This window comes from Natrix helvetica (assembly GCF_964273705.1).
Source record: "Natrix helvetica genome assembly, chromosome: 1".
In the NCBI taxonomy this organism is placed as follows: Eukaryota; Metazoa; Chordata; class Lepidosauria; order Squamata; family Natricidae; genus Natrix; species Natrix helvetica.
Genome location: NC_138548.1, coordinates 112,682,969 through 112,710,270, shown reverse-complemented (window position 1 = coordinate 112,710,270; position 27,302 = coordinate 112,682,969). Strand labels below are relative to the sequence as shown.

The 27,302-nt window shown below is 39.9% G+C and overlaps 1 protein-coding gene across 10 annotated transcripts in view; it reads left to right on the top strand.

Moving 5' to 3' along the window:
- Positions 1–27,302, top strand: part of TSPAN4 (tetraspanin 4) — a 752,078-nt gene that overhangs the window by 654,714 nt on the left and 70,062 nt on the right. For all 10 annotated transcript variants that reach the window (XM_081970276.1, XM_081970273.1, XM_081970275.1 and 7 more), the window contains one exon: positions 18,789–18,863. In XM_081970276.1, the coding sequence (XP_081826402.1) occupies positions 18,789–18,863 (75 nt within the window). The remainder of the gene's footprint in view (positions 1–18,788; positions 18,864–27,302) is intronic.

Below are 27,302 nucleotides of genomic sequence, written 5' to 3'. Positions count from 1 at the left end.
CCCCTTACTTGATTGTCATTAGTATTGTTGGGATTAGAATAGTTTAGACACTTGAAAGATAGGCTTGGCCAACATACTAAATGCATAGTTTTTCATATGGTTCATGACCAGCTTATTTCACCCAAAAACTCTCTCTTCACATATAGGTCTGTATCCTATTTCATACTGATAGGTAGTTCATTCAACCGAGCCTTGCACATCTTTTCCTAAAGGAAAATCATGCAATGCTTCCCCATGGGCCTCTGCTTGAATTGTGCAAGGAGTGAGACAAATGATGTCAGATATTTCATTTTTTTTCATACCCAAATTGTGTCATTTATCTAGTTAGTGGATGAAAACATCATAAGCAGTGCATGCTCTGATGATATCATGGTGCACATGATGTCATCATGGCTTGAGTCAGGAGCCTTTGTACTTCCGTGTTCTTCATTGGCAGGACCATGCATGGGAAATGTGCAGAACCATTTCATAATAAACTCTGCAGTTACAAAGATAAAAGAATAATACAAATTTTTAAAAGCATAAAAAATGAAAAAGAGGGGATAGGTAGGAGAAAAGGAAATAGAAAGTAAAATAGAAAAGAAAGGAAAAAAATAAGAATATGGTAAAAGAGTCACTTCAAATCAGCCGCAGTTTCAGTCTCGTCCAGTAAAATGTGTTCCTCTTGCATAACCACTTTTAATTCGATTTATAATAGCAGACAATTTTAAGATTAACTTCAGAATCCACTATTTCCAAATACCCTTTAACTTACCCAAAATTAAAGTATTTTGCTCCATTCGGTATTAGTGAGTTCATGTTTCTTCATTACATGTTTCTCTTTTCCTTCTTTTAAGAAATTCAGATCCCCAAAATTTATCTCTTTTATCTGAATGACAAATCTATGAGATTGGATAGACTGAAAAATTTAAGTTTAAACTAGGACTACTTTTAGAACTTCATAGTCAGAATTCAACACCTGTTACTTTACATACCACATGGTTCTTTAGCTAGTGATCATGCTCCATGTATGGTTTATGATTCTGGGAAGTCCCTAGAAATATAGAATTGGAGAAGAGCTTTAAGTAGAAATCCACAATTTGAACATCTCCAATGTGACTCTTTGACAGACCTAGAACAACAAATGTCTGCCAACTGTTTGACAGACTTAGAATGAAATTTCTGAACAACAAATGAAATATCTTTTTCTTTTCTGGTAATTGGCCATGTCAATGAGCTGTTCCTTTGTGCAGCATTTCAATTGCAGCATTGCAGTTTGCTTTGGCTTGAACATTTGTTCTTTGGTTTCAGTCTGCTAATAAACAAGGCAAGGCCATGATTTCGGATAAAACAGTGAAGTCAACACATATTTAACCAATAATACAAGTTGGCTTTTAATTTTTAAAAAATGTGCAAGCTTTAAAGATTCATTTGTGATAGATGCATTACGGGAACTTTTCTGAAAAATATTATTTCTAGATTTCACTGAAAAACTGACACTCCAAACTCCAACAACAACAGGGAAATTGACTAAATAAATATAATAAAGAAATGAAAGATAAAATAGTCTACTTTTCTCATCGAGTGACACCCTTTCTTGTGTCAAACTTATCTAGTCTATTGTTAGAAAGCAGCTTCTGGATTTACATGGGTATTTCCCAAACACTTCCTAGAGACGTCAAAGACTTGGGATTTTGGGGTGTGAATTAGGCATTTTTTTCCTCAACTGTATTTTTGCTCTTGAAGGTTAGACATAAACATGGTAACGATCAGATTGTTAAAAAACAAAGACCAGATTCTATGAGAAATTATAGAGATCTCTTGGTACTAAACCGTACTTCTCATTTGTCTAAGTTTCCCTGCTCCTTATTTTTCACAGCCAAATAAACTAAGCACCTCTTCTCGATAGTTTTAAAAAGTAGAGGGGGTTATTGCTGGAGAGTCAGGGAAGGAAATGTAAAATTCAAATATTCAAAGAAGTATTCTTTTCTCATTCACCTTCCCCTCACTTTTTCTGACTGACCTTTCTTTAAGCTAGGATTTGCAGAGCAATTCTAATTCTGTTACATGCCAGAATCTAACAAAACAGAATCAGTTGGAAGTTGACCTCCTGTGCTGTATACATTAAATCCAATTTTTGCTGTCTTGGAGGAGATGGAGATTGGAGTACTGTAGATGTGAAATCCTCAGGCAAATTCAGAAGTTATTAAAGATTATTTTTAGAGGGATACTCACTGCCCCTTGTGATTGCTCTGGTTATTAAAAAAATATTCCCATGCAATAAGATCTCGTTCATTCATAATATTGAATGTTGTATTTTATGTATGAATGTATTGTATGTATTCTGATTAAAGTCTGAGTGACATGGCAAATACATTTAATGAGCGAGTGAATGAGTGAATGAATGAATGAATGATCATACCTGATTGCCATAATTAATAGTATTTTTTACTGGCATTCTTCCCTAGCCAAGAAGTTGTCTACTCAGGCAATGAGACACATTGTTCCAGAGCTACCAGATTCTTGTTCTGTATCTTTTTTTCAGTTCAGGACTTTAAAATTCTGCAGCAGGAAGAGGGATTCATTCAGATGTTTCATATCCTGACCTCTACATATCTTTACTTCAGAGAACATTTTGCCTTGGTATAAGTGTTCCAGGTATTCAACATGCAAATGTTGCCTGTGAAATGATGGTGTCTACTTATCTCTGCCAGTTGCATTCAGGGCAGGGATGGCATTCACTTACCTTCCCTACCAGTTCGCAAATGTGAGTGCTCGCGTCCTGACATGCGCTCAGCCTTCCGCGCATGCGCTTTGGCTAAAAAAAGTGCCTAAACAGGATGCTACAGAGCCGGGAAAGGTGGGTGGGGCCACCCGCAATTTCCACTACCAGTTCGTGTGAACCGGTCTGAACCAGCAAAATACCACCTCTGATTCAGGGGTAGGATCCATACAACCATCTAGAGATATTCATTAAAATTGTCTTCTTTCCTTTAGAAATCTGCTACTTCCATTTGCCTGAAGAGAATATCAGTCTTAACATAGCAAAAGTGAGCAGAACTTGGCCCCATTTTGAGATGGGCTATCAGAAGCTTTTATGGGTGAAATAAATACCTTAAGCAAAGTTTTGATTTATCCTTTCTGGGAAGAAACTTTGTGGGTACATACAAGTTATTGCTGGAAGACATACGGTCCAGCACCAATCTTCACATGTCTTGACGTCCTAAAACTCCCCAGAAAATTCATTTAAAAACTGCATACTGACTGCAATCTTCAACAGAATTACAGGATTGGCACTCCATTGATGTGTGTGTGTGTGTGTGTGTGTGTGTGCGTGTGTCCGTGCATGCATGTATATATGTGGAAAACCACATATGTGCAATAGCATAATTAATTTGTGTTTTCTTAATGGTATGTTCTTCTTTCTGCAGTAACTATTGTCATGTATTATTACTACCACCATTTTATTTAGTATTTTCTTTAAAAAACCCTCATTGCTAATTAGTCAGTCACTCTTTAGTCAGCAGTAGTATTACTGTTGTTGTTATTGTTATAAAATACCACTTTATAATGCCTTGGTAAGGCCACACTTGGAATACTGCATTCAGTTTTGGTCGCCACGATGTGAAAAAGATGTGGAGACTCTAGAAAGAGTGCAGAGAAGGGCAACAAAGATGATTAGGGGACTGGAGACTAAAACATATGAAGAACGGTTGCAGGAACTGGGTATGTCTAGTTTAATAGAAAGAAGGACTAGGGAAGACATGATAGCAGTGTTCCAATATCTCAGGGGTTGACACAAAGAAGAGGGAGTCAAACTATTTTCCAAGGCACCTGAGGGTAGAACAAGAAGCAATGGGTGGAAACTAATCAAGGAGAAAAGCAACTTAGAACTGAGGAGAAACTTCCTGACAGTTAGAACAATTAATCAGTGGAACAGCTTGCCTCCAGAAGTTGTGAATGTTATTAGTATGGTGTGTAAAGTAAATTGATCCAGACAATACACTGTTCACTGAGCACTTATATATGTCAAAGAAAAAACTATAAATAAAATTATATTTATAAAAAAAAAACCCACCCTCATCGCTAATTATTCAGTCACTCTTTAGTCAGCCCTTCTTTTATTTTAATCATTGCCCAGCAAGATATGTGGAGAAAAATAAAACAAAATATCTCTATACTATTAAAATATCTTTAAAAGCCTAAAAGACAAATACATTGGAACCAGGCCTCAAAATATCATAAAGCAGCTTCCTTAGAGCAAAGGTTTTAGACATCTTTGAACAAGACGTTTTTCTGAGTGTGCTAGGTATTGCGTGCTTGTTCCTTGACCTCCTTTAATTCTTTTCAGAAATCCCAACTGTAGAATTTGAAATGGGCCAAAAATGTACAGTTGGTGTTATGTCTAATTCACCAGCTCATGCATAGCGAGCAGATGTGATAGCAGTTGTCTACTCAAGTTGACTACTCAAGTTTTGTGTCCTGGGAAATGGGATCCTAAGGGAGATGAATGCAAAAATCAAATTCCTTTTTAAAAGAGAGAAATGATATTTTGCTGTTCTGTGCCTATGGTTATCTAGAAAAAGCGGGGATGTTCATGCTTAGATTGTGACAGAGATCTGTAGCTTTGGTATTCTGTGACATTTTATTGATTAGAGTCTATTTTCTTCCAAAAGTCATAAAATACTGAAAATGCCATAAAATACCAATTAAATCAGCTGTCTGACATACAGTCAAAGCACCATTCTTTTCTCACTCTACTAGCTGGGCTAATGCTACCAAATGATTCCTATTAGAAGCCCAAGTGAGAAAAAGGGTGAACTTATTCTCTGAGAACACACAACTTGATTTATGTGGTGTTTGCATTTTACAAACCCCTTTTTTTCTTTCCTTTTGCCTTGGGAAAACTATTAATAAATAATGTAGACCAGGTAACACAGAGATGTTTGGTGTCCTGCTACACATACCTAGTATGCTGTATATCCAACTTTTGGAGCACTTGTTCAACAATTTCTTAGCAGTGCTCTGATCCTATAACATCAGCCCTGGCATCTGTGCAAAGAATATCTGAATGGGAAAGACTCACCCTTAGAAAATGCAAGTGAAAATATCTCTGTCCAAAAGGGAATTCTGTAGAAAATTGTGAAATGGAAATGATTAAAAAACTTAAACAATACAATTTTCTGTGAATACATACTCTGTAGAGAAAGATGCGCTATCCTGTAGGCCAAAGAGAGCACACTGAAACTATTGAAGGAAGCAGAGCTTTACAAAGAATCATTCAAGATGTTGAAACCAATGTTAAATAAAAAGATGTATTATCACATTATGCTTCAGGCATGTTGCTTGGGATAATCTTTAGGTGGAACTGAAATGTTAACAAAAGAAGTATTAACTTTAATAATGACTTTAATCACCCTCTGTTGGACCGGGGAAATATATGTTCACGATATGACTGAAACACAATATTTACATCCTCTACATGAAGGTGCCTTGGAACTCCTAGTTAAGGAGAGTTAAGGCTTTCAAAAGCCATGTTAGAAGGAAAAGATTAAACGATAGAAGGTAAAGCATCAACAATGGGCAAATATAGGCATTGGCTGGCATTCCTTTCAGTTTCTGCATGTTTGTGAGAGAAATAGGTTGGTGATGGGAAGTGAATAGATTATGGCTGCATACAGAGGAGCAATCAAATTCAAATTGAGAAAGAAGAGAATTAACAGGAGACACACATTGAGATAGGAGTTCCCAACCTTTTCGGCTATGAGTTATCATTATCATCTAACTATAATTAGAATCAGTGTGTTAACCAAAATAAAGTAAACATTCCCAATAGAAAAAGTGGTAGAGTTTGAGATTTAGAAATTTAACTTGATTCTAAGAACAATATATTTTTTCCCTTTCTTCTCTGGAAATCTTTTGAAAAATAAGTAACTTAGTGACTTTCATCCTCAGCAACCTCGTCCAGATACCATCTTAGTTACCAGAAACTTCTAAGGTGAAATATATGTCACTGCAAAGTAAGATTAATCATCTTTGTGTGGTTCTGTGTAAATGCTTTGCATTAGGATTGTGTTGTCTTGGGTCATAAATCGTTCTATCGGTTGCCTACAATCCCCAGGCACAATAGCAAAGCTCATTTTTATTCTCTTTATTTTTAGCATTTCAGCTGGGAAGCTTACTTGACTGTGCTATTGCGTGCACGGTACAATCTTGATTTTCCTTTTATTCCTTCCATTTAATCATAGAACCTGGTATACAATTTGGCTGGGTTATTGGGATTGTGTATTTCAGGTCAGATAAAACAGAAATAATGAACTTTCTAAATCTGGTTGTCAGAAAATAACTCAGAGAAGTAGCTGCATTTGTAGTTTGGGTCTGAATTATTTAATATGTATTATACTGGTGTACGCCAATCTGGACTATTAATTCATGAATGTGGTAGCACAAGTATTTCTCATCCTTTCTCCTTGAGCTCCTTTAAAGTGGAAATGAGCAAAGTTACAAGCTCAGAATCCTACCCAGGCAATGTATTATTTCATTATACATTTTTGGAATGTATAAAAGGAAAAAATTTAGGACATATATATTTTCCAAATTTCATTCTCAAGTTATTTGATTTCCTCCCTCCTCCCACCCCCAAATAAAAATAAATATTATGGTTGCCTTGAGTAATATAACCTTGGAGTCAGCTGAGATTTGGCTATTAGATCCACTTGTAATAAGTTTTCAAGTCCTTTGGAACATCTAACATCAAATGCTGTGTGATGTGTTATCATAAAAAACTTTCTCCAATATCAGTGGTAACATCTGATGGAAAAAGTAATCTCCTGTGTTGTACATAGATCGTAAGTATAATGGATTTAAATCAGAAAAAAAAGTATTTGATGCATGAAAAGTCAATTATATATCAGCTTTCAGTCTGCGGTGGCATAATATATCAGTGCTTTCCATCTTCAGAAATTATTTGCTATCTAATTTGGAGATTGTCAGTTTGAATCTGTTTGGCAGGATCACTTAGATACAAACACTGTGCTCAGCATTTGAAAACTGGGATCAAAGACCTTCAGAACCTGATAGGGTTGCTATCAACTATACCAAATTAAAAATAACATGTCTGTCCACATTTGTAGCTATTGGAATTGCAGTCTCCTTGCCCTACTCCTTGATTTAATAGAAAAAAAACTCATCCATAAATTATACATTACACAAAGTCAAAAGGATAATACAGAAAGTAAAATAAAATCCTTAAATTAGTAAATGAAATGAATAACTTAAGTTGTAGACACAACAATACATGTAGCTGTATCACCCCTGATAATTATCTTCTCTCCCTGAAGCCCAATAGTTGCAAGCAGAACTTAACACAGCTTCTGTAGATAGATTGGGGGGGGGGGGGAGAATAATGTTCTCATGTGACCTATCAAAGCAATTGGATAATAGAGAAATGATTACACCTATGTGCCAGTTTAGATTCAATTGGGTGATGCATTGCTCTTAGCCAGAGAAGAATATTCTTCTCATTAAACTTAATAGAATAGAAGATAAACCTTAATTTAAGCCTCTTGATAATATTAGCTGGAGAAGCTCACAATTGGAGTAGTGGCAAGTCGGATTGTTTGGCTTTTATTTTATTATGGAAAAGGTGCTGGTTGAAAGATTGGGCTTTCATTCATCAAATTTTGTTTTTTGTTTTCAGCTATTGAAATTTCACAGGCTTGAAATTGGGAATTAAAAAACCTATTCTATTTCATTCCACTCCACTCCACTACTCTACTCCACTCTGTGTCATCTCCAGAATTGCTATCATCCTTCTATTCAAAGTCTTCATAGGCAGACAGACTGATTGAAGCACATCACTCAACATTCCATTCCATTGATATCTTGTTTCTTAGACTTATTTTTTCTTACATTTATTTGCCTCCCATCTCATTCCGAAGTGACTCTGGGCAGCTTACAGCATAAAAACATTAAAACCATTAGAAATAAATATCTGTTACCCAATAAAACGGCAATGTAATCAAAGTAAAATCATGGTCACAAGTTGGGAAAGGAGGTGGGGAGCTGGATGTGCAAGGGCAGGAGGTGGGATGAGCTCTTAATTAATCAACCACCTCCAGTGTGATACTCCCCCATGGGGGTCCCAAGTCATCTGGCAAAGCTAGGTCCTCAGGCTCTTTCAGAAGGTAAGAAAGGTGGGAGCTGACCTCACCTCAGGTGGGACCACTGCAGAGAAGGCCCTTCTGGACCCCGCCAGCCAAAATTCCTTGACTGATAACAATCCCTAATATGTTTTTTTCTTCACATACACAAATATATAATATTGAGAGGGATAGATAATTTAAGAATGCAAGGTAAACAACTTCTAGATTCTTATAATGCAATATTACAAATATGCTCTTATATCCACTTGCCATTTTTAGGGAACATTTCATTATTCTTTTATCATTATTCCACTGGTATTTTAATCTAGTCACATTCATTTAATCAGGTTTATGTTTTGCTTTTCATTCGTATGGACTCCACAGCACAACCAAAACAATAAAAAAATAAGAGATAACACAAAACCATGTACAATATTAGCATAATTCAAAGCATCTGCAGCGCTCACACGAATACATGTATTCCCTCACAAGAGCTTGCCATTCACAAAGGAAAATTCTCTGCTGAGATTTCAAGACATTTGGTGCAATAAATAAGTTATTGCCTTCTGAATGGTTTTGAATGGTAATACAATGCATATTAACCTGCTCAGCTTTCTCTTTTGTTTGAGAAAACCTTGGCAAATAAGAACATTTGCTTTAGAAAGTTAATTTATAGCCACAATTTATGCATGCATATTTAGAAATAAATCCCATTGTGTCCTTTGAAAATTACTTTCAGATTAATGTTTTTACAGAGTTTTTTTTAAATTTCCAATTTTTGAGCATCGCTCCAAGCTCATGAATATCAGTCTCTTATTAACTCCCCCATTCCATTCCTTTTGGTCCTCAGTGACAATCCTGCCTTCCTAAATACAAGGAATTCTGTTGTTATAATATTAGGAATTGTTAGATATTAGCATATATTGCTGTAAGTCTCCACTCAGGTCCGCCGCTAGGGCGGGAACTAGGGATCACTCTGATTGGTTGAGAGGCGTACCCGATCCCTATAAAAGGGGAACCCTCAGACCACACAAAAAGCTGGATCACTACTACTATTAATAAAGAGCTGTTAAGTCACTTCTTGTCCAGAGTCTGTTCTCTCGTTGCCCGAATCTAACACTGGCGACGAAGGTGGGATCGAGAGACAGATAGGACGAAGACGCTACCTCCAGAATCCAAGGATTCGATCCAGCCTAGGAATTCGGCGGGAATTCCGGCAGCCATCTCAGCGCGGCAAATTCAAACGCAGACAAGATGGCGATGCACACTCCTCCAGCTCCATTCGACCCAACGAACGACCACTGGGAGTCCTATATGATCAGATTCGAGTGTTTTCTCGAAGCAAACGAATACGCGGGAGTGCCTGACTCTCGTAAGAAGAACATATTCCTGAGCTACTGTGGGAAAGAAGTCTTCAAGACGGCCAGAGATCTCTCCGAACCAACGCCCATACAAGCAGTAACATGGACGGCGCTGCAACAAACACTGCAAACACATTACGCGCCAAAACCTTCCCGCCACGTTTGCCGCCAAGGATTCAACACGAGGAACCAGAAGGCGGGGGAATCTATCAACCAGTACGTTGCAGCTCTACGGAAAGCAGCCACACATTGTGGATTCAGGGATCTGGACGAGCAAATCCTGGGCCATCTCATATCCGGGTTGAGAGACATTTCCCTTCAGAAACGGTTGTTGGCCAAGTCCAATCTAAGCTTACAGATTGCATTCGACGAGGCGAGAGCGGCCGAATCAGCGGACAGATCATCCGAGACCATACAACGCGGATACAGCGCGGCCCAGACCGGATCCAGACACGCCAGAGTTCACTATGAGGACACTGACCCAGAAGTCGAGGATCCCGAGTTCGAGGACAGTCACCGTATGCGGAGCAGTCACATGAGACCGGTGGGTAAACCCGAATTCCATTTGCCACCCTGTGCAAGCTGCGGAGGGAACCACCCCCAGTCTACTTGTCGGTTCAGAAACGTTGTTTGTTCACACTGCGACAAACTTGGGCACATCACAAGAGTGTGCCGGAGCGAAGTCCCTGCCTCACAACGGCAGCCTCCTATGTACCGCCAACAGAAGCCCAACCCAGGGGCTTGGCGAAAGCACAAAGGGCGCCCAGAGAGAAACCCGAGAGATTTTGCCGAGAGAGATTACACACAAAGAGCTGAAAGGGCGTATCCCCAGAGAGATTACACACAACGAGCTGAAAGAGCGTATTACCAGAGCACGGAAAAGGAGTATCCCCACGATACCGATGCCAAGATAGAGTTGACCCAGAGAGAACAATTGCGAACCTATCTCACAACGATAGGTCAGGTCCGCACCAAGCGGCCAAAAAAGCTGAAAGTCACTGTCCTCCTGGAGGACTCCCCTTGCGAGCTGGAAGTTGACACTGGATCGTCCCTGACGATCATTTCATGGTCTGCCATGAAAAAGGCAATCCCCAGCCTTAAAAAGCGCCAACTGCGTACACCAGACATCATGCTACGAGACTACCAGGGGAACAGGGTCCCCATCGTGGGTCAAGGCATGTTTCGGGTGCAGTTCAAGGACATCGTAGCCCAGCTGCCTGTGACCGTCGCCAGCGTGTCATTACAGAGCCTCCTGGGATTGGATTGGTTTGAAGCCCTGGGGCTAGAAGTCACCGGAATCAACGCCGTGGAGAACAGCAGCGCTGAACAGATTTTTAAGGAGTTCGAGGATGTGTTCAGCCCGGGTCTTGGTAAGTATGTGGGTAAACCTATATCATTCAATCTAGACCCCAACGTGGCGCCAATCCGACTCAAACCAAGGAGAGTGCCTTTCGCACTCCGCCCCAAAATTGATAAGGAGATAGATAAACTAGTAGAACAGGGGATCCTCGAACCGATGGATCACGCGTGCTGGGAAACGCCCATCGTGACCCCAGTTAAACCAGATGGGTCAGTCCGCATCTGCGCGGACTATAAATGCACAATTAATGTCGCCCTACAACAAAGTGCATATCCTGTGCCAGTAGTCCAACACCTATTGCACTTGTTGGGGCCAGGAAAAATATTTGCTAAATTAGACATGGCACAAGCTTACCAGCAACTGCCAGTGGATAGCACCACAGCGGAGGCCCAGACTATAGTGACGCATAGGGGCGCATTCAAATGCAACCAGTTGCAATTCGGTGTAAGCATCGCTCCCGGTCTGTTCCAGAGCATCATGGAACGGCTTTTGCAGGGAATACCAGGGGTCGTCCCGTATTTTGACGACATCTTGGTGTCAGCTGCAAACGAGGAGCAACTAGTAAAAAGAGTTAGAACTGTTTTGACCAGAATTAGAGAGAAGGGTCTCCGCCTTAAAAAAGAAAAATGCCAAATTAACGTGCCTAGCGTAGAATTCCTGGGATATAGAATCGATGGTTTGGGCATACATCCAACCTCGAAGAAGATTAAGGCGATCCAGGACGCCCCCACACCACGTAACCAGACCGAGTTGCAGGCATTCCTCGGACTACTTAACTTCTACAGCGTTTTTCTGAGACAGAAAGCGACCATTGCTGAGCCGCTACACCGACTCCTCGCCAAGAACGCAAAATGGACATGGGGACGTTCCGAGGCAGCAGCTTTCGCCGCAGTCAAGCACCTGCTCACCACCGACTCGCTGCTCGTTCAATACAGCCAGACGCTACCACTGGTCTTGACCTGCGACGCATCACCTTTCGGCGTCGGCGCAGTTCTCAGCCACAGGATGCCAAACGGAAACGAAGCGCCCATAGCATTCTACTCAAGGACTCTTTCATCAGCCGAGAGGAACTACAGCCAAATAGACAGAGAAGCGTTAGCCGCTGTGGCAGGAGTCAAACATTTCCACGAGTACCTCTACGGCCGCGATTTCGAGCTCATCACAGACCACAAACCACTACTTGGTCTTTTGGCGGGAAACCACCCCACACCAGTCTCACTTTCCCCACGCATGACCAGGTGGACTGTTTTCCTGGCTGCGTACTCCTACAAACTGATACATCGACCGGGTTCTACATTAGGGCACGCAGACGCACTCAGCCGTTGCCCACTTCCAGAACTTTTAACAGACCCCACTCCCGAGGTACCGGTTTTATTAATCGATTGTTTGGACTCTGGACCTGTTTCTTCTTTGGACGTTGCCAGGTTTTCTGCTAAGGACAATGTAATCAGACAAGTACAAACTTGGGTATGGAGGGGGTGGCCAAAGGGAAATGTGGGACCCGAATTCAAACTGTTTTGGTCAAAGCGCGATGAATTGTCGGTTTTACAAGGTTGTTTATTATGGGGGGATCGAGTTGTTGTTCCATACGCATTGCGGAGAAATGTATTAGAAGCGTTACATGTTGGGCATCCGGGGATCGTAAGGATGAAAGCGTTAGCTAGGAGTTACGTTTGGTGGCCAAATATGGACAAAGAGATAGAGGAATGGGTAGCCACTTGCGATCCGTGCCAAGAGTCTAGACCAGCACCCCCTGAAGCGCCCGCCACAGAATGGGACAAACCAAAAGCACCTTGGTTGCGAATACACATTGATTTCGCAGGGCCAGTCCAAGGACAAACATTCTTAATAGTTGTGGATGCATACTCCAAATGGCTGGAAGTAGTCCTAATGACTTCAATCACGGCAGAGGCAGTCATTAAGGTACTACGGCGACTTTTCACCACTCATGGTCTGCCCGACCTCCTGGTCTCCGATAACGGGCCCCAATTCACGGCCATGCAATTCGAAACATATCTAGCAAGTCAAGGAATTCGGCATGCCCTCGAATGGACAGGCGGAGAGAATGGTGCGATCTGCAAAAGAGGCCCTCGCTAGGATGGGCCCAGGTGATTGGCAAACACGCATTGATCATTACCTTCTAATCCAACATATTACCCCTAGCGCCACGACAGATAGGAGCCCCGCTGAACTCCTCATGGGCCGCCGTCTACGGTCTCACCTGGACCGACTTCACCCTAATTACTCTGCCACATCGCCCCCAGACTCTACAAGCAAAATTCGGAGTTTTAGCATAGGGGATTCAGTATACGCCCACAACTATGCAGGGGGAACACTGTGGATGCCGGCAAAGGTAATTGGTATCACGGGTCCACGATCATACTTGCTGGAACTAGAGGATGGTAGGAACTGGAAAAGGCACATAGACCAACTCAGGGGTCGCCTGGCACACTCCAATTTGCGTTCTGCTAACGAGGATTATATTCCGTTGGAAAACCAGCAAAACGAGAGCCCAAACACAGAGGACTACAGCACCCCGGAACCAAGAGTGGAACCAGAGATCAACGACGGAGCGGAACAGCATCCAAGCGAGGAAAGCCTTCCAACCCCCGACCGTGGAACGGAGCTAGCTGAACAAGCCGATCTCACACCCACTCCAACTCAACCCGAACTCCGACGATCCACTCGCGCAAGGCAAAAACCAACGTATTTAAAGGACTTTATCACTAACAGGAACACTCCGTCTAAGAAGGGAGGGGTGTTAGATATTAGCATATATCGCTCAGGTCCATCGCTAGGGCGGGAACTAGGGATCACTCTGATTGGTCGAGAGGCGTACCCGATCCCTATAAAAGGGGAACCCTCAGACCACACAAAAAGCTGGATCACTACTACTATTAATAAAGAGCTGTTAAGTCACTTCTTGTCCGGAGTCTGTTCTCTCGTTGCCCGAATCTAACAGGAATGAAGTGTAAATATTTGTTTGTTTGTTTGTTTATTAGATTTATATGCCACCCACCTCAGCAATTCTATAGATTGATAGATATAATCAAATGCACTGTCAATCTGTTAGATAAAGAGTTTATTCGATACTGGATTTACTTCAGTTCTAGCAATTTATGCATATGGAGAAAATTTCATATGCAGTTGATTGTATTTTGTCCCCTTTAGCAACTGGCACAGTTGAATCAGTAAGCTATTTTTCAGACAACTTAATTATCAATGTAAAATATCTTTGCACATTTGTATCTTTATTTATTTCTGTCCATGTTGGTGGTTTTCTCACAATAATTGCAAGTATGCTGCACTTATTGTCAAAAATGTGGACACAAAAAAGATATAAAGAAGTCAAGCAGACCAATCCTTTCCTTCCTTCCAGTGTTGCATGCAGAAAATACCCTGATTTCGTCCCTAGCATCTCTGTATATGACTTGGAGAGTTTTTATTCTGAAACCCAGCAGAATTATTGCCAGCCAATGAGAATAATGCTAAGCTAGATGGGCAAGAGGCATATACCTATACAGAATTCTGAAACACTTTCCCTAATAAATCTATGAAGTTATAAAATGTAGGAGGAAAATATTTCAACTGAGGAGTTATTTCATTGAAATCCATGGGAATTGCTTCCCAATAAGCTTGAAGAATAAGATTGCAAACTAATAATGCATCTCTTTTGGTGATGGATCTGCTAGTCTCTGTTGAATGGATATAATTAAAGTAAATCAGGTGGAAGCATGCTATTGTAAATCAGATCTAGTCAAGTCCATCTGGTTAAACCTGATCAACTCATGGTTAATCAGGAAGGATGAAGACAGCAATTAGCTTCTTGGATTAGTCTTAGTGGGTTTAGGGATGCAAGTTCCAAGCATGTTAGCTGACTTTTGAAAAAGATGCTTTGGTGCAGCATTGTAGTTAAGTGAGGCCTTAAAAAGACACATATTTTCTTTCCAATAGAAGTATTCCAATATTTTTTATGGGAATAAAATGACTTGCTTAATCAGGAATGAGCAGAAAATAGTGGGCTGAAGAAAGTGTTTCCAGCAGAACAGTGATGGGCTGAGGGTAGGCTACTTCTGCATGAGCAGGAGGGAAAAGGGAAAACCAAATATGAAATTGTCCCAAAGGTGCTTTTTCAGGAGGCAACTGGACTTTCTTGTTTTTTCTTTTGAAGACATTTCATTTCTCATCCAAGAAGCTTCTTCAGCTCTGACTGGATGGTGGGGAATGGAAGGATTTGTATTTCTTGCAGACAGCTGGTTCTTTGCATCCTTTTTGAGGGTCATTGAAGCACTTAGATCTGTGTCCTCGGGGTCACCTGAATAGAGCTAATGGTTCCTTCTCAGGTGACCCTCTGGACACAGATAAACCTCCTAGTGCTTCAATGACCCTCAAAAAGGAGACAAATGACCAGCTGTCTGCAAGGAATTCAAATCCTTCCATTCCCCACCATTCAGTCAGAGCTGAAGAAGCTTGTTGGATGAGAAGCGAAACGTCTTCAAAAGACAAAACAAGAAAGTCCAGTTACCTCCTGAAAAAGCACCTTTGGGGCAAAGATGACCTGGATGACTGAGAATTTCTATAAACAAATATGAAATTCCTTCAGATTCTTTAAAGCCAAATTAAGAATCTGATTAACTCACCTTTGCCCATACCTTCTTCTGTTGCTGAATGGAATGAAGAAAAAAGTCTATCCATTTTGTTACCCCTCTATTACTTGAATTACCTAAGGGAGAAATTAAAGCTGTAAATAACAGGTAATCATTTTCCCTTACTGTTTCCTTATTCCATATAGTCAAGCGTGAAAGACCAGGTCCACATATGAAGGTCCAATTAAATTGATTTATTGCTAAACAATCTATGCACAGGAATATTCTCAACCAACAGTTAGCACCTGTTTGAAGTTAGATAAAAGCCCACGAAATTCAAGGGAGGTTGGACTTAATCTGGTTGTGACTACATAGGGATTCTAGGCTCATCTCTCTTTTGACTCCATCCCCAGGTTTGTCACCCCTATTCCTACAATATATCCTACTCCGATGGATTTAGCTATTCTGTGCATTGCATTTTCAGTCTAATTTTAGTAAACAAATGTATGGAGGGAGAGGAGGAAGAAGAGGAGAGAAAAAGTTACATATCATAAATGTGGCACACCAAATAGTGAGAGCCAGCATGGTGCAGTGATTGATGTTTGTATAAAAGCAGGGCAATCCAGGTTCTAGTCAACATTTATTCATGAAATTGGGGCAACTTAGAGACTTAGAGAAGGAGAGATAAGAGCAGGTGATGGACAGAGAAAACCAAACCTGGCTGCCCTGGTAAGGAAGGGATTTTTTACAAACTTTCGGATGGAGAGACAAATTACATTAAAATATATTATATATCTTTTTAGAAAAACCCAACTCTGCACTTACTATTAAATATTTAAAGCATTAAGTGGTCATATTCAAGCTAACCAAATAAATTTGTAAAAGCTGTTAGCAGCCTGAACATGAATGGGGAAAAAAACCTATTTTCTTAATCAAGGGCCTATTAAAACAAACAAGAGGAGCAGTGCATCTAAATTCAATTCAGCTTGTTAGTAGTTGTTGCTTGTTGGTCTTAACCCTTCAGAGTGAAAATCAAATATAATACTTTAAATGGAATCTAGAAGCAAATAGGCAACTGGTGATCCACAAGCGTCACATTTGCAGTACTATTGGTTCCCTAGGTCTAACCAGGGTGTCACAGTCTGTTCTACTTCATCACTATCTATTATCACTGCTGTTTAAACTTATTCTGTCTTTTATTCTGGAAGTCAATTTTGGCTATATTGCCATAGAAACAAACCAGCTTGCTTCAACTTGTAAAGCATTTTAGAAAAGCTTTGAAACAAACAGGAAGGAAGATTTTGCTCAACTCTGTGAAATCTTTTAGAGTGGGGGATGGGATTCTATTGCTGAAATACAATTTCTACCATTACTCATTGTTGGCTGGGGATGCTGGGAGTTGTAATTCAAGAAATATTGACAAGCTATTGATTTTCTACCACTGTTGAACTCACAGGGAAGTAAAAAGCTACAGTTAAACTGATTTCCAGGTGTATATGATTTATAAAATAGAGATATGATATATAAATATGTAATGGGATTCAATAGTTCATTATTGTGAAATTAAAGGACTATGCAATTCTTACAGGGAACTAAATACTAGCAATTATAACTTCTTAGCTGAAACTTAAACTTATTAAAACAAAATAAAAACCTTTTGTAGTACAAAACTACATATACCGTGTGTGTGTGTGTGTGTGTGTGTGTGTGTGTGTGTGTGTGTGTGATGCCAAATAAACTGCCCTCTATTTCTCATTTTTTTCCATCCTTACAGTCATTTTGTCTAAAGACAATTGCTGTGTCTGTATTAATCACTTAAGTACACATTTTCCTTAAAGTATACACTTTTTCAGGGAAAAATCATTTTTAAATACGTTTTGTGACTTCTTCCAATATCAATCCATTTTTGGTGCTCATTTTTTGTAATGGATACACTTTTCCATGCAAATTTCGAAAGGGAAAATGGGGTTCCAGAAGTAGGAATAGGGCAAGTATAAATCTTTTACTGTTTTCTGGTTAACATATATATTTGGTAATTATGTATTTATATGCCTGGATAATATGAATTAATGATCTAAACAATTTTCTCCCCGTTCCTAGATACTGTACACTTGTTTATATCTTTATGTTGACTTCTTTTTTTAAAAAAAAGAGCCCACGTTCTACAAAGCAGAGTGGTGTAAAAACAGAAGCAAGGGTGCTTAATTCTTTCTTAATCTATTTTGTCACTAAGTGTCATCCTGTAGCTGTTTTCTTGAAATACCTTTTGCCCTGGAGGGGGAAAAGAACAACATGTATAGTGATTTTAAGCAGAAAAATTGCTGGAGGCATAAGTATTACGTGTGTTGAAGATTTGTCAGTAGAAAGGAAAAATATAAATTCAGTAAATAAAGGAAATTCTTTTGGGTTAGAAAATTACTTGACTCATCCATTCAGCTCAAAGTCATCTGAGATTGTTTTTCATTACCCCCCCCCCCAAAAAAAAAGCAAAACAAAACAAATAAGCAGAATGCTACGCATAGCTAGTTTTTAATATCTGATCTTGTCTCTTGATTAATTAACATAGTTTTAGACTTATTTTAATATCATATGCATATTTTAAACTATCTTATGCTTTAGGGAGTTTTAACCACGTGTCTTTCGCTGAATATTTGTTATCTTAAGAAATTATCTAAGTAATTTGAAGAACTGTTGTGATGCACTGGTTAGAAACTAGTACTGCAGGTTAATTCTGCCCACAGTCTGGAGTTCAATCCTGACCGGTTCAAGCCTTTAATTCTTCTGAGGTCGATAAAGTGAGGATCCAGATTGTTGGGGGGAAAATGCTGACTCTGTAAATTGCTTAGAGTGGGCTGTAAAGCACTACGAAGCAGTATATAAGTCTACTGCTATTACTAATCAGTATGGCTGCCATGCTTGCTGGGAACTCTGGAGATTATAGTCCTTACGCATCAGGAGGAAATCCACTAGATAGGGGAATGTTGATCTGCATCTAGATAACCTCATCCAAGTTCTCACTGAAGTTATCTAGATGCACCATTTCAGCCTACAGGTAAGGATCAAATCACTGGATGCTACTGTGTTTAAACGCGTTCTCTCCACTTACAGTATGGTGTGGCAAGAGAAAAAGCTTTCTGACATGCTAGTTTTCCTGTGTGGAAGAACATCCAAGTAGTGGATCCTCCACATGCATTTAAAGCAGTACTACACGGATGCAGGTTATTCTCCCCAACCAAAGCTAGCCACGATCCCAGTCCTTTTGTATATGGATTTATATGTTGCTCAGTGCCAGGAAGACAAACCAGATTTTGATGTTTCTGGGCTTTTGTTTCTCTCCCGCTCCCTCTTCTCTTGACAGTTTTTTATCATGCTGTTAATTATATTTGTGCTGGAGTTCACGGTGGTGATTCTCTTCTTCGTCTACACCGACAAGGTACGTCAAAAAGGATTTTCTTTCACTGTCTTCTGTTCCTTCAGCAAATGCCTCTCCCTTCATCAGTAAGTCATGAAGCCTTTCCCTTGGCATGCAGGTCATGTTTTCCCAGACTCTACCACCTCCCTGCCTTTCAGGAATCATGTTCTCTGAATGCCTAAATATTTAATGTTCTGGGCTCCCTCTTCCTTTTGCCCCTCTATCGAGCTTGCTTCCCTTTCAAGGTCAAGCACATTGACAACACAGCCACTATTTAAATATGGAGCAGTTTAATGAGGAAAAACTGATGAAAACTCATGCACTAAAAAGCAGATAATAATCATCACATTAAGAAGTTCATTATGAGAAACAAATGTGCCGAAAGTCCCACGTTGGCCATCGTAAAGCTAGCGTTTTTCCATAGGGGCTGCATAATCTCAGCTAAGGGATTCTGGAATTATAGTCTTCACATGTCTCAGTGGTGGCAAGTCAGAAAAGATGTTGTATCTAAGATCTAAATTAAGAAATATGAAGTAGATGAATGAGATATGATAGGCACAAATAAAGCTTCATGATGTGTAAGTTACTTGATAGTGCTGATACTGGTGAGCACTCAACAGAGAAGTCTGCTCTGATGGCATTCCTGAGAGGAGGAGTGCCACTGTGTTCCTTAAACTTCTCCTATTTACAGAGCTAAAAAGAACAGAGTTTTCCAAAACTGTGACGGTAAGTCTTAATCACTATTTCCTTCCCTGGGTGTTTCTTTTTAAGCCATCTAGTCTTTCTTTTCACTTCCCCTTCTCAGCCAAAGAATAGAAACTAAAGTTCTCCCCTTTCTTCCATACCAGTTGGCACCACCTGCCAAAATCAGAGATTCAGTAACCACTTAACCCAAAGGTGCTTTTTCAAGAGGCAACTGGACTTTCTGGTTTTTCTTTGAAGACTTTTGTGGCCTACCAGTGGCCAGCAGAGCTGGCAGCAGATTCAGACAGTGAGTAGGTTGGGGAGGAACATGGGCCAGTCATGGAGTCTGGGGAAGGCTCTGATGAGGGCTCTATGTTGGAGGCAGAGAGGGGGCCAGAGCCGTATGCCAGTTATCAGCTGCCTCCAGAGTCAGACAAACAGCTGGAGGCTGTTCCCAGTGTGTGCATGCGCAGAGTTGCCAGACGAAGGGAACAGCTAAAGAACAGGGGTCGACTTGGGAGTAAGGCCACAGGTGGATGATGAATGGCTCCTCCCAGAGGAAATAAAAGGAGCGAAAGGGGAGCAGAGTTTGCAGGAGACAATTAGTTCGCTTAATTGGTTTGTGACTCTCCAAGACTCCTTGCCAAGTTTTTAGACTCCTTGCCAGATATCGGCCTGTCAACTGTCCAAGCCAAATAAGGTATGTGATTGCAAATCCTCCCTTGAAAGACTTTTTTTATTAATTTACTGTGAATTCTGCTGGATGTGAATGAGCAGAAATCACAGTAAATTAATAAAAAGGGTTTTTGTCGGGACAAGGAGTTTTCTTCATGCTCTGGGTCAGAACAAAGAATTTCGCTTCTCATCCGAGAAGCTTCTTCAGCTCTGACATTCCCTACCACCCAGTCAGAGCTGAAGAAGCTTCTCGAATGAGAAGTGAAATGTCTTCAAAGAAAAACCAGAAAGTCCAGTTGCCTCTTGAAAAAGCACTTTTGGGACAACCATGACCTGGATGACTGAAAATCTCCATAGACAGTAACTACCAGTACTTTAAGTTCCACATCTCATAACAAGCTCCAAAGAGAAGCAGCCTACATTAAGGGGGAAAAAAGGAAATAGGCTATCATCTATCATTATCTTGGGAGCGATAGGATAATAGCATTTAAATTTCAAGTTTTGATTTTTATATTTCTCTTCTTTAAGCAGATTAGGTTGGAAACTATTGATGATTCCGTACTCCCCATTCAAAATTGATAATTTTGCTGCTGAAATTCAATGTCAGTTATGAAAAAGCCACAGTTGTTTTGTTACAATACATTACCCTCATATCCTTCAAGATAATGGGCAATAATGTTCCAAAATATTAACTTTGTACCAACAGGAAATACTAAATCAACTTGTATGGAAGATAATTTATGATGTTGGTAATCGCTTTAACTTCATCTGTTCTGAAGGCTTATAAATTAATTGCAGCCCCTTAAGAAGAGAAACTTTCCCAAAGTGCTTTCCAAAAGTCAACTGGATTTTCTTTGTTTTTTTTTTCTTTGAAGGCATTTTCACTTCTCATCCAAGAAGCTTTTTCAACTGGTAGGGAAGAAAAGGGGAAACTCTAGTTTCTGACTGATGGGGAGAAGGCCCCAAGACCCTTTCAGTGGGTTCTTGAAGTCAAATAAATATTTTAACATTTCTCAGTTTTAATTTCTGCTACATTACCTATTAATAAGGAGTGTGGTGGCTAAGACACTGAGCTTGTTGATCAGAAAGGTCAGCAATTTGATGGCTTGAATCCCTAGTGCCACATAACAGAGTGATCCCCTGTTACTTGTCCCAGCTTCTGCCAACCTAGCTGTTCAAAAGCATGTAAAAATGCAAGTAGAAAAATAGGAACCACCTTCAGTGGGATGGTAACAGCATTCTGTGTGCCTTCAGTGTTTAGTCATGCCAGCCACATGACCACAGAGATGTCTTCAGACAATGCTGACTCTTCAGCTTTGAAACAGAGATGAGCACTGCCCCCTAGAGTCAGGAACGACTAGCACATATATGTGAGGGGAACCTTTCCCTTACCTATTGGTAGATATAACCCACATACACTTTGGGTTCTTTGGGGCCTTCAATCATTTTAAGAATGTAAAGGCGTTTCTGACATTAAAATGTTTTAGAACCACTGGTCTACAGGATATTTGATGGCATGAAACCAAGGCCATTGTAATGTAGATTGTTGCCCCATTGGTAGAAACGAGGGTAGGCAGAGGTGCTTAACCAGATCAGCCCCGCAGTATAAATAATTTACAACCATTTTGTGGTACAAAGTTGTTTAAATGTATTTAGCGCACTTTCCCCCTATAAATGAATTGACGGCAAATTTTTGTATTCTCCTTTCTGCATTCTCCAATAAGAACAAAACAAGCTCCTTAAGCTTTAGGAGTGGAGCACAGGGGGAAAAATGTATCCACTCACATCAATATTTTCTTTTTTTTATTGGTAAACTTTTCTGAGTTACGTATTTGTTACTTTGAAAGTAAGAAATTGAGTTTTACATTGAATCAGATCAATGTCCAGTTGTAGTTGCTGCTCTCACAGTGCTCAGCTCTTTTGTGTCCCAGATAGTTCTCTTGTACAAGAAATCCATTAACTGGAAGTACTAGGAATTAAGACAGGGCTTCACGCATGCATCATCTGTATGCTACCTCTGATCTAATGATAAAAATAATTAATATTTCTCTAGGTCACTGCATTCAATTTGATTATTTTCCAGAACTTTCCCTTATGATTATGGACAAAATAAATTTTCATCTTGCCTCAGAAAGCAGCAGTGAACTTGAAATATTGTAGAAAATTAAGTATTTGATTTTCCATAATCTCCCACAAACAAAGTTTAGTTTGACTTCATTTAGATGGGACTAAATTGAGAAAGGTTGTGCTATTATAATTGCTTTCCACAATCTTCTCTAAATCTTCCATGTTCCTTATTTGTGAAACAGAGCCCTACCCAATTCCTAAGAAGCTCTTCCTCTCCTCTTCTCCTCCCCTCTCCTCCATAGGTCAAGATTGTTTAATCATCCTTTGCCATCTCCAAGTTGCTCTCTAAATATTCAAACTGTGCTGCTGGTCAAATTAAAGGTTACTCCCACATATGTCTGCCTGATTCAGCTGTTTCTTGGTATCCTCATTTCTATTTCTCTTCATCTTCTTAATTTTCACCCATCCTTGCTGGCTTTCTTGGGGACTGAGTGAAGATCTATTAGGAGAAGATATACTTTCTGGAGAAGTACTAATAGTCCTTGACTTATGGCCATTCATTTAATAACTGTTCAAAGTTATGGTGCTGGAAAAAATGACCAATCCTCACACTTATGACCATCACGACATCCCATGGTTACATGATCAAAATTTAGGGACTTGGCAACTTGTGAGGTATTTATTACAGTTGCAGCATCCCAGAATCACGTGTTCCCAGGGGGCTTCCAACAAGGAAAGTCAATAGGGGGAGCTGGATTTGCTTAATGACTGTGGTGATTCATTTAATGAACACAACAAAGTTGTAAAGTCAGGCACAACTCACTTATGGCCCACATCATTTAGTGATGAAGATTTTGATCACAGTTGTGGTCAAAGATTACCTGAATAGCATAAATGGTGTTGTCCTCTCAGCCTACCCAGCATGGCAGGTAGGGAAAACTGGACTCTAGCCCAGTTCTATCTGGAGGGTGACAAATTCTCTGCCTTGCTATAAATGCACTGTTCTTCCACAAAGAGCAACACACATGTTATTTTAAGATAACTACCTCAGACTTGCCTGGGGGCAACCGTGAGCACTATATTTTCAGAGTAACAATGCTTTTAGAAATACATAATTTCAAATCTTAACTCTCTAAATAATACACCAGTAATAACTTATTCTGCCCTTCCACTTTTAACATCTGTGTTTATATTTTCATTATGGAAGTTTTCCCAAAGGCAATAATAAAGCCCAGATTTACTTGCTTTTGCAACATTGTTTGTCATTCTCCAACAGATAGGTTTATTCAGATTTTTCCCTTTCTTCATCTGATTTATAAAAAGAACTTTGGTGCTGCAAACTGGGAATCATAATTCTAGGATTAAACACACAAACACAAACACACACACACACACACACTCCAAAAGGTCAAACGTAATGGGAAAGTAGCTGTATTGTGAGGATTATACATATTATTGAACCCAACTTGCTTCAGAATTTAAAAAGTGAAAATATGTTTAGTAGATTGGAAATCCAATAAAAGATTAGAACAGAATAAAATATTGTCTTGGCAAATCAGGATAATATTTTTTTAAAAATAGTAGCGAGGTAGTTGACAAGAAAGGATTGCAAGTTTGGCTCCTGTCACTCATCCCTGGCAGATGCCTCCTTTCTTAGACTTCTAGCTGTGGTGGTGCAATGGTTAGGGTGCAGTACTGCATGCTACTTCTGCTGAATGCTGCCTGCCTGCAATTTGGCAGTTCAAATCTCACCAGGCTCAAGGTTCACTCAGCCTTCCATCCTTCCAAGGTGAGTAAAATGAGGGCCCAGATTGTTGGGGGCAATGTGCTGACACTGTAAACTGCTTAGAGAGGGCTGTAAAGCACTGTAAAGCGATATATAAATCTAAGTGCTAATGCTAGGCTTATTTTTAATTTCATATAGCAGCAGGTTTAGAAGTTGTACAAATAATCCACCATTAATTACTAGCAATAAGAATTACAGAAAGAGGGGAAAATGCAGAATTCCATGTAAATCCAATTGGGTTAGATATGCAGAAGGGAGTATTCTAAAGGATTAGCACCAGTTAAAGTAACATAATATGAACCTCCTCTGCTCAGGATTAAAATGGAACTTAAATCATGGCGACATTTTTCATTAGCATGGCTTAGTAGGACCATGATAAAATGACCGTTCTTCCTCAAATCCCATTAATGTTTCAACAGTCTTGATTCTATTACGGACTACTTGGCTCTCTACATGTAAAGATGGGTTTTTTCCATGTATGCACAACAATTAAAATCAATAATTATGCAAACTGTGCAATGTAAGCAAACTTTGATTGAAGTTTACAAAAGCATACCAAACTAGGAAATATGTTGATGCCATTCAAGCATTATCTTCCTGGATAGGATCTTTTCCCAGATGGGAAAAGTTGCAAGGGGCTGAAGATACAATTTTTTAAAAAGTTGACAGACATTATCCTGAAGATTTGCTTGAGTTTATCCGAGCTAAATTATCTGCTAAAGTTGACATTGTTGTAAGGTTTTGGTCCCTTTCCTTTCTTGTCTTGCCTCAATTCCATCCAATTTTATTTCTCTCTCTTTCCTTGACTCAACTGTGAACACGATTGGTTGATATTTGTAGATAAGGAGTCAGTTAATAAATATTTTTTGGTTTGGCCAGCCATTATTTTGTAGTGTGGCTAGGTAGATTTCTATGTATACACATTAAGTATCTGGAGATATATACATGTTTTAAGCATGCATTTGTTGAGGGACAGGTGGTGTGTTGAACCAAAATCAGCAATCCTAGGTTGACAGATTAAGAAGGCATCACCCAGGAAGTTTTAGTAGGTTTAGAACATTTCTTCTTCACTCTTGAGAGGATTATTTTAATTTAAGGATTATCTTCCTTTTAGAGAATATGGTAACAGGATCTATTCATGTTATTAATGAATAATAATGTCCAATGAGTATGAGTTGAGTTACAGTGAACTCTTTATTGGTTAGGATGACAGTTGGTCTTACCTGAACTGTTATTTTAAGAGGTGTGTGCAGGATGGTCCAGAATGGTATGATCACAGCCAATTGGCCTTGAGACTGGGTTGAAGCTGAAGCCACGCCTCTGAGCTCCTCTCCTCTAACTCCAATTTCAATCCAGTCTGGCCAGTGTAGAAATTTAAAAAAACTTTGACTCCTGAAGAAATTTCTTCATTATTGGACCCTCCTCAAACAGCGTGGCTTCCTGCCTTCCTGGGACCCTATCTCCTCCTCCTTGTAAGTCCCCGTTGGTGGCTGTGATTTTCCAGCTGTGATGCCCCTGTTCCTCTGATATTAAGAAATCAAAATCATAGAACCATAAAATATAAAGGATGGAATTAATAAAGGAGAATATTTGTAGCTCAGGGTTGACATGAGGGGTCCTTGCTTGTTTTCTTGCAGACATTTCATTACTCAAACTAGGTAATATCATCACTGCTACTAAGGAACGCAGTTTGCTGTCAAAAGAACCAATTAGAGAACCGTCACAGAACCATCAACAACATTTTTAAAGGACCCCCTTTTACTAGAAAAGAAGAAAATAACAACACCTCGTTACTGTTCCTTGCCCTCCTGATCAGCATAGACCACAATGGCAAACTAGACACACAAGTCTACAAAAAAACCATCCATACTAGCCAGGTGCTCCACTACCAAAGCAACAACCCAACCTCCCACAAGAGAAGCTGTGTAAGGACTCCATTTAAACAAGCCCAAACACACTGTAGCAACGCGGAACAGCAGAAAAAGGAAATAGAGAATCTATACAACAGCAAGCTCAGAGAGCACCAAGGACCTATACAACATATTCCAACAAAATGGATAAGCCGCCAGAATGTAAATTGACAGAAAACTGCACTCCTTACATATTGATGGTGCTACCTAGTTACTACTAGTAACTACTAGTTCATTACCTAGTAATGAAACTTCTGCAAGAAAACAAGCAAGGTCAGAGTGCAGCAAGAACGCCCTCGTAGAGGATCAAAAGAATATTGAGGATAATTTTATCCAACTCCCTGCCCAGTGCAGGTATCCACTAGTACCGGAGCCCTGACAGATGACATTCAGCTTGATCATAAATACCTGTGATGAGGAAGAGATGCTGCCTAGGGGAATGATCAGATAAGTATTGGGGGGGGGCTCAAAGCTGCGTAAAGGCAGAGAAAGAAACTCAGAAAACATCCTCCCTGACTTATCAGACTGTAAAAATGATGGTGGGAGATTTGCACTTTCAGACTTGCAAGATTCTGTTAATGCAGCCTTACAATAAAGTTCAAATTGTCCATGTTTCCTGGCTGGGAAGGCTGACCATATCTCAGGTGAAACGCAATCTGCCAAGGCACCTGAACAATTCATACTCTAAGAAACGTTTTCTTGATGTCCAAGCAAAACCTGCTCCCTTAAAAATTAAATCTACAATTTGTTTCTTATTTTGGGGAACAACACTAAGCATGTATAACCCGGTTTTCACAAAATAATCTTTCCTGTATTTGAGGAGAGCTCATATTTCCTGCAACCTTCACTAGGTTTATTTTTAATTATGTGTTGGATTTATATCTGGCCTTTTATTAAGGACCCCAAGACAGTGTACATAGTGCTCTCTTGGATCATTTCCCCCCGCCTCCCACCAACAGCAACTCTTGAGGTAGGTTAGACTGAATGACAGTGATTGACCGAAAGTCAGCCAGTGAGCTGACTTTCAGATGTATTTAACCCGTATTTTCTCCATTGCTAGATCAGTCCGTTAGCTACTATCCCACACACTGGCTTTTAGAATACCTTCAGTGTTCATCCTAAATCTATTCCTTCCAGCACCCTAATCCTTTTAGCTGCTTTTCCTCTGGACACCATCCAGTTTGTCAATAACCTTCTTAAAATGCAAAGCTTAGAAGTGAACACACATTTCAGTATTCTAAAGCCAACACAGTAAAGAGGAGAGAATGACTTATGTTGGTCTTGTCACTGTATTTTTATTGTTGTGGCCTAGAATTACACTGTTTGGGGTGGGTGTTG